The following is a 16,050-nucleotide window of genomic DNA, read 5'->3' as shown; positions in this document are numbered from 1 at the left end:
TGGCATTTTCCTCTGTGCATATTTTATTGTTTTATACCCCTCATCTCCGGACACGTTCTCCGTTTGACTGTTTGCAGTGTGTAAACAGTTGACCTGCCATAAAATCACATTTTATTTTAGTTCATGCTTTTTTTAACCTTTAGAGACCTCTTTCTCTCGTCCCAAATACTCGTCGCTTTGCCTGCTTGCTCCTTGTGCATTGGGATTTTATGAAGAATCGTTGTGAGATTTGTAATTTCGTGAGTTTTCGGCCTAAGATTTTTTCGTATTTTTATATCTCTATAGAAATTAGACTTCTTTATGAGTGGAAAAATCACAAAGAGATTAATTAATTGGCACGTCTGAGTTTTGTAATTATATATTGCGATTTTTCATATTTTTATTCAAGTAAGAAATTGTCGATTTTTTTTTTCGTCAGACCATTAGCAATGTTTGTAAATGAGGACCAATCCATTACGTTGCTAGACAGATTGCTGATACACTTGAAGGCAGTCTGCTTCAGGTGTTGCACCTTGACATGTAGGAGGAGCTGTCAAGGTGAGCAACTCCATTCAATATCTGTCAAGAAGATACCTGTCATCTATATATACCCTGTAGATCCGGATTTGTGTGAACAGACAGACAGTCACAAATTCGTATCTAGGGGAGTATGTAGTTGATTTATAGACTACACTCCAACATCATCGGAAGATGAAGATGCCGATGCATATTTTTTAGGTTTCATTTTCTCATCAAATTATCAGAAGGTTTTTCCTTTTCATTTCATTTCTATTTAATTTGTCTTTTCTTTGTGATTTTAGCGGCAGCTTCTTTACCCTAGACAATTTATTTTATTGTTTAGCACGTTTGTGATGTCATCCGTGTTTAGGTTACTATATTACAAGATTTTATTTGAATCAAAAGAATTTGCAGTTTTAACTCTAAATACAAGATTGTATTAGAAAACTTCCATCGTTGGAACAATAAAGATGTATGCCAATATAGAGACAATGTTAATGGTAATGTGCATTTCAATTATCATGCACGGTGTGTAAATAGGAGTGCAGGATAAACGTGCTGTTTGGAGGAGAATGACTGCAGACTGCGCTTAAATGCAGAAGGTCTTGGTTTTGATTTAGGAGCCTTTGTAACCTGAATTAGTTGATGAATTTTCTATCGATCCTAAACAAGCCCAGATTCATCTCTGACACGCTGATCACGCCACCTCCATATTCTTTCACTGTTATTAGCGAGTGCATTTAAGAGCTTGCCCAGAGCCATCCGCTTACACTTTCCACTGGTACGGCTTTTCATGAGGACTGCCTACAATTTAGGAGCGTTTAAGTTCAAAACATTTAAACTATGCTTTAGAACGAAGTATCAATGTGCTCATTACAACGAGGACCTGAAAGGGAAAGGGGTGGGGGAGCCGTTTACGCTCGGAAGTCCTTTGGTTTATAAGAAGTCCGGTCTGCCTTTTCGACCCGTGGCCATTCGCTTATGAATGTTGTGATTCTCTCAGCACTTTATTAAGCCCATACCAACGCATAAAAATGAAACATTTGTCTGTCCCGATCTGCACGTTGACGTTGAGCGCCGTCTGAACTGCCTATTCGCATTTCCTTATCCGGGAATCGCGAGGATCCACGCCATTGGCTACTCATGTCACATGGACTCTTAACTTTGTTCACTTGACAGAAAGTAGGAGGGTTCTACGAAACAGGAAAACGAGTAAAGGGATAGATATAAATTTTAGTATATTTTGTGTGCAATTCAAAGAAATTAATGGCCATGAGTTCCTATTTGATCAACTCCAACTATGTGGACCCCAAGTTTCCACCCTGCGAGGAATACTCCCAGAGCGACTACCTACCCAGTCACTCGCCGGACTACTATAGCGCCCAGAGGCAAGAACCATCGTTCCAACATGAGTCGATCTACCACCAGCGGTCGGGCTGCGCCGACCCACCCTACTCGTCGTGCCAGGGTACAGGGCAGCCTGCCGCGGTGATGTCTCCTCGGGGTCACGTACTAAGCCCGGCTGCACTCTCGACCCCTCTACCAGAACCAAGCCATCACTGCGACTCGGTAACTCCGAGCCCTCCGCCCGCTTGCGGTCAGACTCCCATCAACCAAAGCACTCCTTCGGCCACTTCACGAAAGGATCCCGTGGTTTACCCCTGGATGAAAAAAGTCCACGTAAACATCGGTAGGTGCAACGAAACTTCGATTACTTATGCGTCGCAAACAGTTCACCCACTCTAGAGCGTGCTAAATCTATTGCTCCCCTTGTGAAGTAGCCCTTGCTCGAGATTTACGATCGGCTGTTTGCAGGGCAATATAATTACACCCTCCATAAATTTTTATTGCACTTCTTCTCAAAGCACCTTTGAAGTCTCTGCGACCTCGTCGTTCTAATTTCTTCCCAGGAAGCTTTTATGAGTCCTCTAGTAAGCCATAAGTTATGTTTTATGTTTTGGTAATTTGATTTTAAGTGGTTGAATGTATAAACGTATACGTTTCTCTGTCACTTCAGTACTGTTCGTAAAAAGTTTTATGACAGATAAAATATTCCTATTTATGAAGATAATAATAAAATACTAATGGAAATACAAATAGAACTCTTTCAGGGACCTGTACTATTATTCTACAATAATTAGTAGGTTTTTTAAAGCTCTCATAAACTGCGTTGTAACAGGGGCAAATGAGCCTTGTGCAATGTAATTGTTTAACATTCGCTTCCAGTACCCAACTATTTTAAACTGTCACCAATCCTTTCTCTAAAACATACTGGAGACGTGTATCTCATGCGATTTTGCACATGGAAATACTGTGATGTTTTTGATGCAGCTGGTTTATTTATTTATTTTATTTTATTTCGTGGATTTTGTGAAATCGTCGTGCTATTCCAAGCAGTTGGACATTGTAGTAGCTTAGTTTACTGCATAGATAAGTACTGCACTTTTTACCTTTTAAAATTTGTAACTACGTAACACTACAGCGAATCATGTATTCAGGTTTCAGAAGTCTACATAGTCTCCTCTGTGTTCGGGTGATGATAGGACGTAAGGTATATTAATTAGTTCTCATAGGTTATGTCTTCAGTGCGTTATTTTGTGACTTTTGGTAATGTGTCGCTCTATTTCCCCACAGTGAGCCCGAACTATTCGGGGGGAGAGCCCAAGCGCTCACGCACAGCTTACACGCGACAGCAAGTTCTCGAGCTGGAGAAAGAGTTTCACTACAATCGCTATCTTACTCGCAGGCGAAGGGTGGAGATTGCCCACACCCTTTGCCTTTCCGAACGACAGATAAAGATCTGGTTCCAGAACCGGCGTATGAAGTGGAAGAAAGACCACAAGCTGCCCAACACGAAGATACGTTCCAGCAACTCTACCACCTCGAATTCAAGTGGCGGACCGTTGGGCAGTAATCAAACCCGAGCTAGCGGACCTCCACCGAGTCTATAGCTTCCTTGCACTTACAAATACGCACATTTTTAAAACCTCAGTTTCAGGAGTGAAGCCCGAGATTTTCAGCCACACTGTCTCATACTATCTCCCCCTCAACGTTCTTAAAGACAGATATATAACATGAGGCGAGATGATGAGAAGGTGGGAAAGAGAAAAGAAAATGTCTTTTTAACACAAATGGGGTGAAGACTCGAACTGAAACATTTCCACAGATGGGCCCTCTCCTAGTCCAGTTCTCATTTTTATCCTATGCTCCTTTCCTTCTCCTGTTCCCTCACCCCGTCAATAACAGAAGGCAGCAGATAGTTTTCAGATTTGGCGAAGATGGATCCGTGTTTCATCTTTAATCATGCCAAACTCGGCCCCATTTGTCATGTTTACTCTGTGGTACAAAGGATGAACCGTAGGCCTGCCCATTACCTCGACGTCTAGCGTTGTGCTTAATAAATGAGTCGCCTTATTTTGTCAAGAGCCATTTTCTAACTCCCTTTTCTTTGCTGACTTACAACCTACAAAACTAGCTGGACGTTACTCTCGTAATATGAAGTTTTTTCTTTTAACGTTAATCTCACATTTAATGTTTTAATTTGTCATTGGGACTGATAAAGATTGTGTCAGGTTTTGTTGTTTATTAGACATTCGGGGACTTCGACTCTTTTTGATGTCTGATTGTTTAGCGCATTTCAAATTGAGGATAGGAAAATCAGGCGCACTGTAACATATCTAGTTTAGGCGTCATTCAAATTCAGTGGAAGGTTAGAGCAGTTTAATTAAGCTGGGAATATACGTAACCAAAACGGATACAATGCAAAGCATTTTAAAGAGAGCACTGCTAAGTACTATATGAATTACCTCAGTTGCAATTTTGTTGATGTTTTTGTTGTCTAGTTTTATGAAGTGATAAGTTTGAACTCATTTGATTGAAATGCATATATCTTCAAAAATATCTGCATTTGTTTGTACGTTGCAATGTAATTTAAAACTATATGTGGCCAGGGTTGTATAGAGAAAAGTGCGTATATTGCATGAATGAATACACTTTATTTTTCGTTTTTCCCGTTTCTTCGTCTTTACGTTTTTGTGTGTCTCACATAAGTATATGCACAAGCTATTTCTTTCTTTCTTTCTTTCTGTCAGTCTGTCTATCTTTCCGTCCTGTCTTTCTCACCTGTGCCATGTGTGGGTATTTTAATTTTTATAAGCTACATTTTACATTCCAAAGATCCGTCTTCCCTGTAATAATGTATTTTCCCTTCGTTATTATTTGTATGTCGCCCCCTTTCTGCTTAGGCTATGCCTTCCACTGTCTCTTTGTTATTTGTAAATAGCTATAGAAATTTAATAAATCACAAAAATCTGTCTTTCTTTCTGTGTCCTGTTCTATTATGGAGTTTTGAAACCAGTTTTACACCATGCAGGCTATTAGGTTGAATTCTAATATAAAGTGATAAATGCTAAAAACAAACATTTTAATTGAATTTGGGCCCGCTACAGCCGTTTTCGTTAGCCTTTTAGTGCTGGCCTGTCTTGAATATCACTGAATCTCCTCCTTGATTTATATCGCTGGGTTGCAAGTAATCCTGGTACATTACGCCTTGTAATCTCGTTCTAAATCACAAAACCCTTCGTTTCAGTCTCCTTTCTCGTTAATTTAACGGTGAGCACACTCGGTGCACTGAAGCTGAGAATTCTCCTTGAAATATACACCCTTATTCGAAAATAAAGCCAAAATGTTTTTCGGCTGGAAGGTTTTTAATGCTTTAATGAGTATAATTTTTGCTCAACAGTTTCGAGTGTATTTGCCAACGCAAGCTGTGTGTTTTTTATATTACAAAGGAGCGGGCCAGTGCCATAGCTCAAACGCTGACAACCAAATAGATAATCAAGAAGACAAATGGCTTCTTTTGGATGGCGCAGCCCTTGTATTAATTTTCATTTTCTTTTCTTAGAGCAGGTATCGAAAATATAGAGCCGAAGAAAATAACATTCCGTTTGCAGGGTTGAACTTTAAACAAAAGTGTGGCCTTAAATTGGTCTGCTAGCATTCCGTGGCCCCCAGAAAATTTTCTATTACTTGCTCGTTGATATCAGCGGGTCTTTTCGCCACATATCCCGCTCAAGCCATTTGTCTATTTTCTACTCTTTATTTATGAAACACTCTCTTGAAATTGCCAACGTCACAAACTTCAACCCGCTAAAATGTGCGTAGTCAATGAAAGCACACCAGTAATGCAAATTATACAAACTCTTTATGTACAGCCCATTTATATAGGCAAAATAATTTGCATTTTGTTGGGAATATGTACGCTTATGTGTAGGCCAAAATAAACCTCGAAGAGCACAAAGTAAATCAAAATAGCATAAATGGTGTATATGATAAATGTATCCGAAGCTTCGCACATTAACATGTGGAAAAGAAAGGTTTATGCTTAAAAGTAACGTAGAAATGATCTTTGTTAGAACAGGCTGCGCATCCCTTCACCATTTGTTCCCCAAAGAAAAGCCTGCGTAGAAATGAATGTATTTGTGTGGCATCTTATACAATGTGCATCTTGGAATTCTATTCTTGACCAAACCTCCGCCATATTTTTTAGAGAAAAAGGCACTTCTGCCACAGAGGTCTACAAAGGGCGAACAGATTTCTTTTAAGGGTTTCAAAAGTTCATCGCTATTATTTGCAGACAGAGGCCTTAAGAAAAATGTGCGAATTATACAGAAAAATCATTAATCACCGCTTCTCTTTAAACAAGTCTTCTCTCTATTGTCATTCAGCAGCACAACTGCACGGACCTTCTGCTAAGAGGGCAGTGGAGTCTTGGAGGACACTTGAAGACACCCCCTCCCTTCTCTACCATCTTCTATTCACCAAGTCATGCCACAAGAAAACTTTTTGGGCGAGGGATGTCCCATAAACTAAAATCCTCGAGAGATACCAGCGAAAATCATCGTAGGGCCAGAGATGTCAGCAATAAAGGTAAAGTTTTATTGTTTTATGACCCTGTCCTCACAGTAGGATAGCAACGGCACAAATGTCGTAGTGTGTTGTAGTTGTTTTATGGCCCCTTTGCCAGAAAACGTGACTTTTGGGGACCGTCTGTTGTGTGTTTGCAAGTTAGGTTTCGATGTGAATATTGGATGTGAAAGTAGCTGTGTTTCATTGAGGGACGGTGCAACTGTTTGGTCTTGACACCTGGTAGCACCTCTGCAATGAGATCGAAAAGCATCTTTGTGTGTTGTTGTGGACGAATGCGGGTGGCTACAAAGAGAAAGAGAGAGAGAGAGAGAGAGAGAGAGAGAGAGAGAGAGAGAGAGAGAGAGAGAGAGAGAGAGAGAGAGAGCGGGAGCGAGCGAGCGAGCGAGAGCACGAGCGTGTGTATGTGTGTATTTGGACCAGTGTTATATGCATGAATTCGAATCTATTATATGCACGTGAGCAAACAAATGGCAAATAGAATACTGGGCAAATTACTTTTTCGTTTGCTTTAAATACAGTTTGACGATTATTGGGGCTCATATGGTTAAATATGGTAATTTCTAGTTTATGGCTGTTTATTTGTTTTGCAAATCATATTGTTTTTTGCCCTACGTTGCATTTTTTTTCCTTCAAAGCGACTGAATGGCACACAGGTGCAAAAACTGCCAGCTAGGAGAATGAATAGTTCAGTGCCCTATTGGTCAGAGAGGAATTAAAAGGGCAGCGGACAGTGTTTCGAAAGCAAAAAAAAAATTTGCCTAAAACAAACGACATGTAGCAAATTGCTTCAATGCTCTTGTATGTTGCTATGTGCTTAGATGAGCACGACTGCCTCTGATCTGCAGTCACCGGCATTTAACCCCACCAAATCAATCTTTAATGTGTATTGGAAAAGGACCGCGGTTCTGGCTTACGGCATTCACATCCCTTGATGGACTTGCGTAGCATGAAGCGTGTTAAAGTAACAGAAACAAATGGTAAAAATATAGGAGTTCGTATCGGGAAAAGTTGAGGGATGAGGGAAAAAAATCAATTCTTGTAGTGGGCAGCAGAATGGCTGCGTTGGGTTCAACCAGGGGACACGTTTTTCTGACCGATTAGGTCTGATGGGAAGGCACAGACTGACCCTTTGAAACCCTTGACCCGGCGCAGGCTGGACTATGCTCTATGTTACATGGTCAAGAAAGCCCCGGAGCGAGTTTGTCATAACAGCGCGGTCGGGGCACTGTAACCTGAGGGCAATGTGCTATCTCTTCCCTCAGACAGTCATGTAAACCAACGGGGTCCTTAAAACAACAGGAGTCGCGGCCTTGCCAAGACCTTTTCTTCCACATGTCTTCCTTGTTTCAGCTTCAGGCCGCTTATATAGCCTAAGTATCCTCCACATGTATAATGTATTCTCACAGGTCTTGTGTCCAATTGGTTATTTCGGAAGTAGTGTGAGAGAAACTAAGAGGACCTTCCGTTTTAGAAATATGATGGCTATTTTATGTGACAACGTCTCGTATTGTATCATGTAAGCCCCCTCCCTCCGCTTCCCCTTATTCTGGTCTCCACTCCCCTCTTTAAAGCCCTCCAAGATTTGTTGGAAAGCTTGGTCACTTGGCCCTGTAGCACTGTTGTGGTGGTGTGGTGCCTGTTTTAGCTCATGCCGCTAATTGCGAAACAAATAGCCCTCGCGCATTGCTGAATTATTATTCTGAAAAGCCGCAGAGCGGAGGTCAGCGCCGCGTAGTCACAGAGATATATGGCCCGCGCGCGCCAGCTTTGTACGCTTGTGTGTGTGTGTGTGTGTGTGTGTGTGTGTGTGTGCGTGCGTGTGTGCGTGCGTGCACGTGTGTGTGTGCGGGTGTGTGCGTGTGTGAGTTTAAAAAAGAGACACATATTAAGTAAGGCAAATCGCCATTCTTAACAATGCCAGCAAAGCGCAAACCCTGTTCCCTACTGCTTTTGTAGCATCAATATTATATTGTGGTATTACTTCTATCTATCTTCACATAGCTTAACAGAACTATTTAGTAAATATGTATATTCTTTTATTTTAAGACACGCAGTGCAATGTGTACATTAATTTTATTGTACCCGCCTATCCCCCCCCAACTGAGTGCTCTTCATTTGATATTAATATTTAACTAACTCAGTGGTTGCTGTGATACAGATTGCATTAGGGCCCCGGATAGCGAAGAGTAATGATTGCGCTTACAAAAGAGGAATATTCTGGATTCCTAAGAATCTTTATTTTTATTCCCGAGATTCTAAAAGAGGGGAGGCCCTTACAATATGAAACCACCAACGTACACATCACAGCTACTGCTAACCACGATAAAATTATGAAATGAAGATTGACTAATGACAATACCAGTTATATTGCAGACTGCTGTCTCTTCTTGAAGGCTATTATTAGAATGCTATTAATTGTCATAATAACCTTAACAACAACAACAACAACAACAACAAAACAACGACAACGACGACAACCACAACAACAATAACAACAACAACAACAACAAATCATTATCATCAGCGTCAGCAGCAGCAACATAGTCATAAAAACGTGCTCTCAGTCTGACGTCTACCTTTATAAATGCTACTGTTGCTGCATTTCAGTGTTCTACATTACAAGATCTGACCATAATTCTCCCCTGGTTAAAACGTGTTAAACCAATGTTAGATAACGGTACACTTTCACCACAACATGGTGCTTTCCCGCGGTGACTCCCGCACATAAGAATATATTTTAAATAGTCACTGTGCATTCCACGGCTCTTGACAGATTTACGGTCCGCAATAAAAGAAGGGCTGTTCGACGCCGTAAATCAATCTCAACCGTTCTGTATAAACCTTGCCTTTAGTTAAATGTTCTGTTTACATATGCATACTTCGGCTTCAATTTTGATATATACGTTTGAAATCTGACTTTTTCTAAAGAAAATAATGTATATGACACTTCTTTGTATTATAATTATGATTATGATTATGATTATTATTATTGTTGTTGTTGTTGTTGTTACAGTTGTTTTGTTGTTGTTAAAGACGCATTTTGTTACGCAATTTTATTAACCATGGTGTTGGCATAATGTTAATTTATTGGTTTATACTAAGTGTATGGACAACCAAAATAGTCCGTAATTTTGTATGCTTTTAATTTAGGTGAAGTTGTCAGAATAATAACAACAACAAAACATGCAGTCGTATTCTGATTAGATTTTTTTGTCCTGGTTTTTATTTCTTTTAAGAGGCATTTTAAAGACATGTTATTGAATGTGCTCGCCAAATGCGAATTTACTTTAGTTTTGTTCGAATTTTCATTATTTCCTCATCAATTTATGTTCTGTTTAAAAAATACATAAGAAAAAATTATTAAAGATAGAAGAATAAATGAAGAATGAAAGCTAAGAAGCGCTCCCCGTAGTCCCAGTATTCCAAGGGACATGCAGAGTTGTGGTACCTTCCAAAAGCATGTGGTTCTCTATCCCACAGATCATATACATTTTGACGTTATCCGGTTTTTGGAGTCATGCAGTTTCTTCATTACATTTCTACATACGGGTATACAACCTTACGTGCGCTATAATCTGATAAACAGCAGTGTTGACGTTACAGTTTATGGCATTCGCGTATCTTTCATTGTGATTGTTCTTCACATATTTTCGTGCGCACAAATATTCCGACGTGAACAGCATTGCATTTTCTCCTGTACATATCGTTGTCGGATTAGCTTCTTTATCAAATCGTCTTTGGCTAATTGAATGTGATAAAGATTGGACTACTTTCCCAACAAAAGAGTATGCCACACTTTGTGGTGCTTTTTTCGTTCCTCCGAGCTGTTTTGACTGCTGTTATAATGAACATGAAACGGTACTGCTCCTTTAGTGGACTTCTCGATACACACAGCAAGTATTTCCATTGTTTGACCTTCAAGAGTCGCCGAATGACTCCGTTCCTTTTGACTAAGCCCCATGCCTATTGTTTTGGTCTTGGGTTAGCACTATGCAGAAAGGGGAATCGGTGCCATTGTTTCTGCTACTGGTCTTCATGGGAGATCCTCTCTGCTGCGTAATACCTGTCTTTAATCCGCATAACTGCGCTAGTCAAAAAAGTTTGCACGATGAAATTAGATGTTAAATTTGCTTTAATAAAACACTCCGCAATCTTGCTCACTGACAGGCAATTATACTCCGAACTCGGTATATACGCATGATTCCATAAAACCTGATTGCTTTTTAAAATTTGCTGGCACGATACTACTAGTGAAAACTTGGAATGTGATATCAATTCTAATTTCAGCAGTCATTCATCAGAGAGCTTGTTATCCTGAAAATTTACGTCGAAGAGAAAAGCCAAAAATTCTTATCATTTTAATGCATGTACAGAATACAATTAGCCTACTATATGAGACATATTCGATAACAAAAATACAGGCCATATTACTTTCACAACAAAAACAAAACAATAGAAGTGCACAAATTCACATAATGTATTGTATTAAATCTCAGGCTGTCCTTATGTCGTTAGAAGGATATTAAGCATAAACTGAAAACATTGCACACTAAGCATAGTTATAAATGCATTAATGTAGCAGTCGATGATGAAAGACAATTATGTACAGTTTAGACTTTCACATCACAATTCTTGCTATGTATAGCTCTATTAGTCATATCATGATCACTTACCATTTTACCTTTTAAACATAGAAAATACATATCTGTACAGTCTGGCGTATATTTAATTCTATACCGAAAAAGAAATGCAACTTAGAGAATTGCTGTGGAGTGTTGGGTCATAGTGGTCCCGCGAGCGTGCAAGCCGAGGTACCCCATCCCCCTCCTAGTCACGTGATTCATTAAATAATTAATGCAGTGGTTGCAGAATAGATATGTATTCGTCAGGAATATCGCAGACATGGTCTCCTAGTGTCTGACGTGAAATTCAACTGTCCTTTTAAAAACAAGCCCTATAGCAGAGCGAAAAAAAGCGAAGGCAGAGACCCTCACGGAGGCTGCAATAAAACAAATTTGGACGGAAGCATCTCACCGTCTGGAGCTTGTGAGTATAGCGGAAAACGGGGAACCACGCGAGTGCCACCGCCGACACTATTCCGGGCTTACTCCTCTCCCTGCATTTATTTGCTGTTTATGGTGTTGTGGTAAATATCGAATATCGTCCGGAAATATTCATCCTCACCATTCCTTGTCATCCTGCATGTATGCCTCACAAGCCCATTCCATCGTATGAATTCAACTGGCAACAGGATGTCATTGCATTGCACTGTACTCCATTCAAATCAAAGTACATATTTTTTAAAGTGCCTGGTTAGTCTTCTTTTGCTCACAGCCACCATAACCCATCCTTCTCCCTTGCTCTGCATGTCCCGCTCTCCCTGTCTCTCCCCTCTTTTCAGCCAGCTACTTCGCTTGATTTATAGTGATATGTGTGTCAGCGGCAGCGGGGCTGCCATTGTGTATTTGTGAGGGAGTTGTGTTGTTTATGGCCGTCTTCGCGATAAATCATCCCTCTTGGAAAATGATAGGCGAGCGATGATACGCGGGAATGAGGAACAGAATCCTGGATTCACGTTTAGCTCGCCGGCTTTTTCGTTCTCAAACGGCACGGTGCAGTTCTCGCTTTCCCCTTCTCGCTCTATCCCCCCCAAGTTGATTATCGCGAGCGATATACGGCAATGGATCAGGAACTAATATGAGGGCTAAGTAGCTGCAGGTCTTGAGTTACTGCATATGCGATTACCAATTAAGGGAAGATTTGTTTAAAGTTGGCAAAAGGGAAACGCCTCGTCGCTATGTAAATCTCATAAAAGCATTCGCGCCCGCCTGTAAATTCATAGCCAGAGGTCTTGTACTTGGGCTGCAACCGTCTTTCGTTAGAACACTGAAAAACTTAATTGGAATGCAAACTTATTATAGGTGGATTAGTGCAGCCTGGCAAAAACGAGTCAGGCGACACTATTTGACAAGCTAAGTCACTCACAAACTAGCTTTACTGGCTCGAAGATGATTTTTCCCTTGTATTCTGACACACTTTTTTTGTTTGAACTGGAACAGCTACAGGCTCGTGACATCGCTGGTGCTTTCCACTAACCATAAATGCAGTGAGATGGCCTTCCCGCTTTAAGCACCAAGAGAATTCGGGGCCTTTTAAAAATCCTTTTTGTCCTCTCATTGATTCGAATGTTTTTGTTGAATTTCAGTATGAGGGAGCACAGTATAAGAAACGCAAGAGAACTTCCACACTGGTTAGAAGAACCAGAGTAGTGCTCTCACGCACTTGCACGAAGGCGAGGTTGGTTGCTCTACCCTGAATAAACCTAGTTTATGACGTGTACTTTTTCGTTGAGATTGTAATAATTTTGCGGTGCACATGCGCTGCAGAGCACGGGGACTTAAAACAAAGAACTCAGTTTTTCCTTTTCATTTTCAGCCAACTTTACAAAAGAATCCTTAAGAACACATACAATTCTAATATACATACAACAGACATGAAACAATGAAAATCCGTCAGACTGCGGAAACACTACACACAGAAATATAAATAGTATATAAATATAATAGTATTTACTAACCATACAACTACAACAACAGTAATAATAATAATAATATTAATAATAATAATAATAATAATAATAATAATAATAATGGTGATGCTGATTATCATGACTATATCAGCAGTGGTAGAAATGAGTGAGTTATAACAGAAAAACAATACCATTCTTTTCGTATTGTTACTCATACTTGTCTATCTCTCTTCTTCCTCTGGGTCTTATAAACCTTTTCGGACCAAAATTACAAGAAGTCGGTGACTTCTATCAAATTTTAATGGACGCAGCTGTATGGGGTGAACACGTTCAAAATGTATAATTCCAGCGGCGCTCGCTGTTGCCGGTGACAGTGTCAAAAACAATTTCCAGTCTCATTTTCGAGGACGCGTAGGGGCGAAAGGATGGGACACTTTTAGTGCAGGGACTTACCAAACGCATATCTCATATCAGTGACAGCTGGGTAGAGGCTGAGAAAAGGATTCAAAATACCAGTCAGTTTGGGTCGACATTTAAATTCACCATATTTGTGTAAAACTGCAGTTGCCGTTGTCAGACGCAGACTGTCAATAGTCTGTAAAAACATCATGATGACAATGATTGTCGTTATTATTTGCAACCGCAGCAGCAGTAGTCGTAGCAATGGCCTGTGTCCTTTGTTTGAGGGAATCTGATCACACTACAAGTTAACCGTCCTTCTTAGCATAACATGCCCTAAGAGAAAACAACATCTAGGTGCCAAGATTCAGGACTATAAAAGCAAAATAAACACACCTTACAGACATCCATTTGGCTCATGGTATGTGTAGCTTTGCGTATTCTGTAGATGGAAAATATTTAGCTATTTATTTTGTACCATGTATTACAATCAACATTGCAATACAGTTATAGTAGTAAGCCATCCCACCCCTTGAAATAATACACCCAAAGGTAGCGGCCATATTGTGTTCCAGATTTGGCGACTTCAGAATAAAACACAATAACGTTCTCTAATTACTTATGTTGTTTTTAAAATTTTCTACTTATTATAACAATTATTAAAACATGAATAGTTTAGGTTTTTGAAAATTCAAAGAACAATTGCTGTAGAAATAAATTGTAATATGGAATGCATTTAGCTTGTCAAAACTAGCACGATCAGCGCGATTACTCTAGATATTATAGTCTACATGTTCAAATTAGTAAACGAGAATATTGAAAATCCAGTTTGAAGTGTAAAAGACACTGCGGTGTTCGGTCCATGTATATATATGCCTTTTGTCAAAGGAAAACTAAAAATGAAACAGTCATCTTTAGTCTTACTAGAGATGGACAGCGCAAATAGATTTGGAAATTGCATTTATTTCTAGTATATTGTGGGCACTTACTGAGGCTCATGACCTGAAAGATACGTTCTAAAATGCCACGGCGAAATCAACAAAAATACAGCCCCAGCGTCTGATCTGGCAGAAGAACAGCGGCCAATCTAACAAAATGATTCATTTCTTCCGCTTTTTTGCCTAATTTTATACCAGCATATATGTGCGCATTTATATATTTCAAACAATTTCCGTGCAGGTATTTTTTTTAAACATCTACACTGAAGGTTCTCGTAATTGGAGATAGGCGATAGTCTGTTATTGGGACCGAAAACGTACATAGGCCTGGGGACGGAGTTTTACGCACTATCCTCTGAGCATTATCTCATTTTAGCTTCGCCAGGTGTTTCCCTGGCCTCATAATCCCGGAATGATTACCCGTCTGGAAATAAATCAATATCAAACCTCACGCTAATTCATAACGGTCTGTACCGAGCAGCGATTGAAAGCGCATGAAAAATGACCGCAGAAACGATATCCAGAGGCAACGCGGAGGATTTTCACCCAGTCGAGGATCATGGGGGAGAGCGATAAGAGAATGTAACCAGGAATGGCCATCTTCTTATGCAGCGTCTAAGAATAGCATGGATACTATAATCACACTTTTAAATCGCTATAATTGAGTTCTCTTTCTGCCTCTACTCTCACACTGTGTGTGTGTGTGTGTACATGCGCGCGCACGTGTGCTTAGAGATAGAGCAAGAGAGAAAGAGAGAAAGTGTGTGTGTGTGTGTGTGTGTGTGTGTGTGTGTGTGTGTGTGTGTGTGTGTGTGTGTGTGTGTGTGTGTGTGTGTGAGCGACCGAACGCGCGTGGGTGTTTTCTCGTATCTGCGCGTGGGTAGTGTACAACACAACTCACAAAAGCTTCAAAGAAACAAGGCCAAGTACATATACTTAACTTCCGAAGTTTTTAAATATAATTTAAAAAATACTCCGTTAAATAAGTAGCAAAACACAATGAACAAATCAAGTCTACACTATATCTTCTAGTGATTTTGTCAAATATCAATAAATATAAAAATACGATTGCCCTATTTATGGACGTGCAATGAGTAATCCATTTCCTTCAAAACGTCGGGAGTCGACCAAACTAGCCGTGTTCGCCCTTTCTGAAGCCCCCAGGTTGCAATGACCATATGGCCCATGTGCTGGCTCTGCAACCGTGCAGCTCCCTATTGGACAGAGGAATCCCGATGCCTTCTCCACCCTGTGTGTCCTGTCAGTCCACTGGTTCACTAGTTCACCGTGTCAATCCACGCTGCTTCGCAAGCAACGAGAGACGGAAAGACAGCTAGAGGGTAGAGGTGGAATCTTTCGCCTGTTGGTGACTGCTGCGTCTGAGGAGTCCAGAATTCTGCAAAAAAAAAAAAAAAAAACCCGCTGCACTCGAACGTGGTGCGCGCGTATTATAAACTTTTCTGCACCAACACTCCTGCGATTTTTAAACTGTCAACAGTCGATTTGATTTACATATCTCTATGACTTTTACTATAGTAAGAGAGTTAAGATATTTTTCCGGGGCCTTATAGTTTCTCAAAATAGTTAGGGATAATCTTGATCCGTGGCTTGTCCATCTATTCCATGGGCGTCTTGAACAAATATTCCCAAACCCAGGGCCCTTCTTCGTTGAAGAAACCGAAGGAATGCTGGAAGTCAGGTAAGGTTTGCAAGCTCCAACTAACGCCGCATGCCTGGAATCTTCCTAGTGTCCTGAGC

General features: G+C 40.3%; 2 protein-coding genes across 8 annotated transcripts in view; both read left to right on the top strand.

Moving 5' to 3' along the window:
• Positions 1 to 16,050, top strand: part of hoxb3a (homeobox B3a) — a 52,406-nt gene that overhangs the window by 22,632 nt on the left and 13,724 nt on the right. For 4 of the 7 annotated variants that reach the window (XM_035524566.1, XM_035524537.1, XM_035524555.1 and 1 more), the window contains exon 2: positions 6,225 to 6,426. The gene's annotated coding sequence lies outside the window, so the exon portion shown is untranslated. The remainder of the gene's footprint in view (positions 1 to 6,224; positions 6,427 to 16,050) is intronic. The other 3 variants (XM_035524550.1, XM_035524560.1, XM_026998048.2) reach the window with 1 other exon arrangement.
• Positions 692 to 4,815, top strand: hoxb4a (homeobox B4a). The gene is made up of 2 exons (XM_026998058.2): positions 692 to 2,188; positions 3,133 to 4,815. Exons 1-2 carry the CDS (start codon positions 1,765 to 1,767, stop codon positions 3,447 to 3,449), a joined length of 741 nt encoding a protein of 246 aa, XP_026853859.1. The 5' UTR covers positions 692 to 1,764; the 3' UTR covers positions 3,450 to 4,815.

This window comes from Electrophorus electricus, chromosome 1 (genome assembly GCF_013358815.1).
Source record: "Electrophorus electricus isolate fEleEle1 chromosome 1, fEleEle1.pri, whole genome shotgun sequence".
NCBI classification, from domain to species: Eukaryota; Metazoa; Chordata; class Actinopteri; order Gymnotiformes; family Gymnotidae; genus Electrophorus; species Electrophorus electricus.
The sequence above is the reverse complement of the archived record's forward strand: the minus strand, read 5'-3'. Positions and strand labels throughout refer to the sequence as shown.

Bases quoted from the DNA above. Each gene is read 5' to 3' on its own strand.
- hoxb4a (XM_026998058.2), top strand. From the start codon at position 1,765: ATGGCCATGAGTTCCTATTTGATCAACTCCAACTATGTGGACCCCAAG. The intron at 2,189-3,132 runs GTAGGTGCAACG...ATTTCCCCACAG, and splicing joins AAAAGTCCACGTAAACATCG to TGAGCCCGAACTATTCGGGG.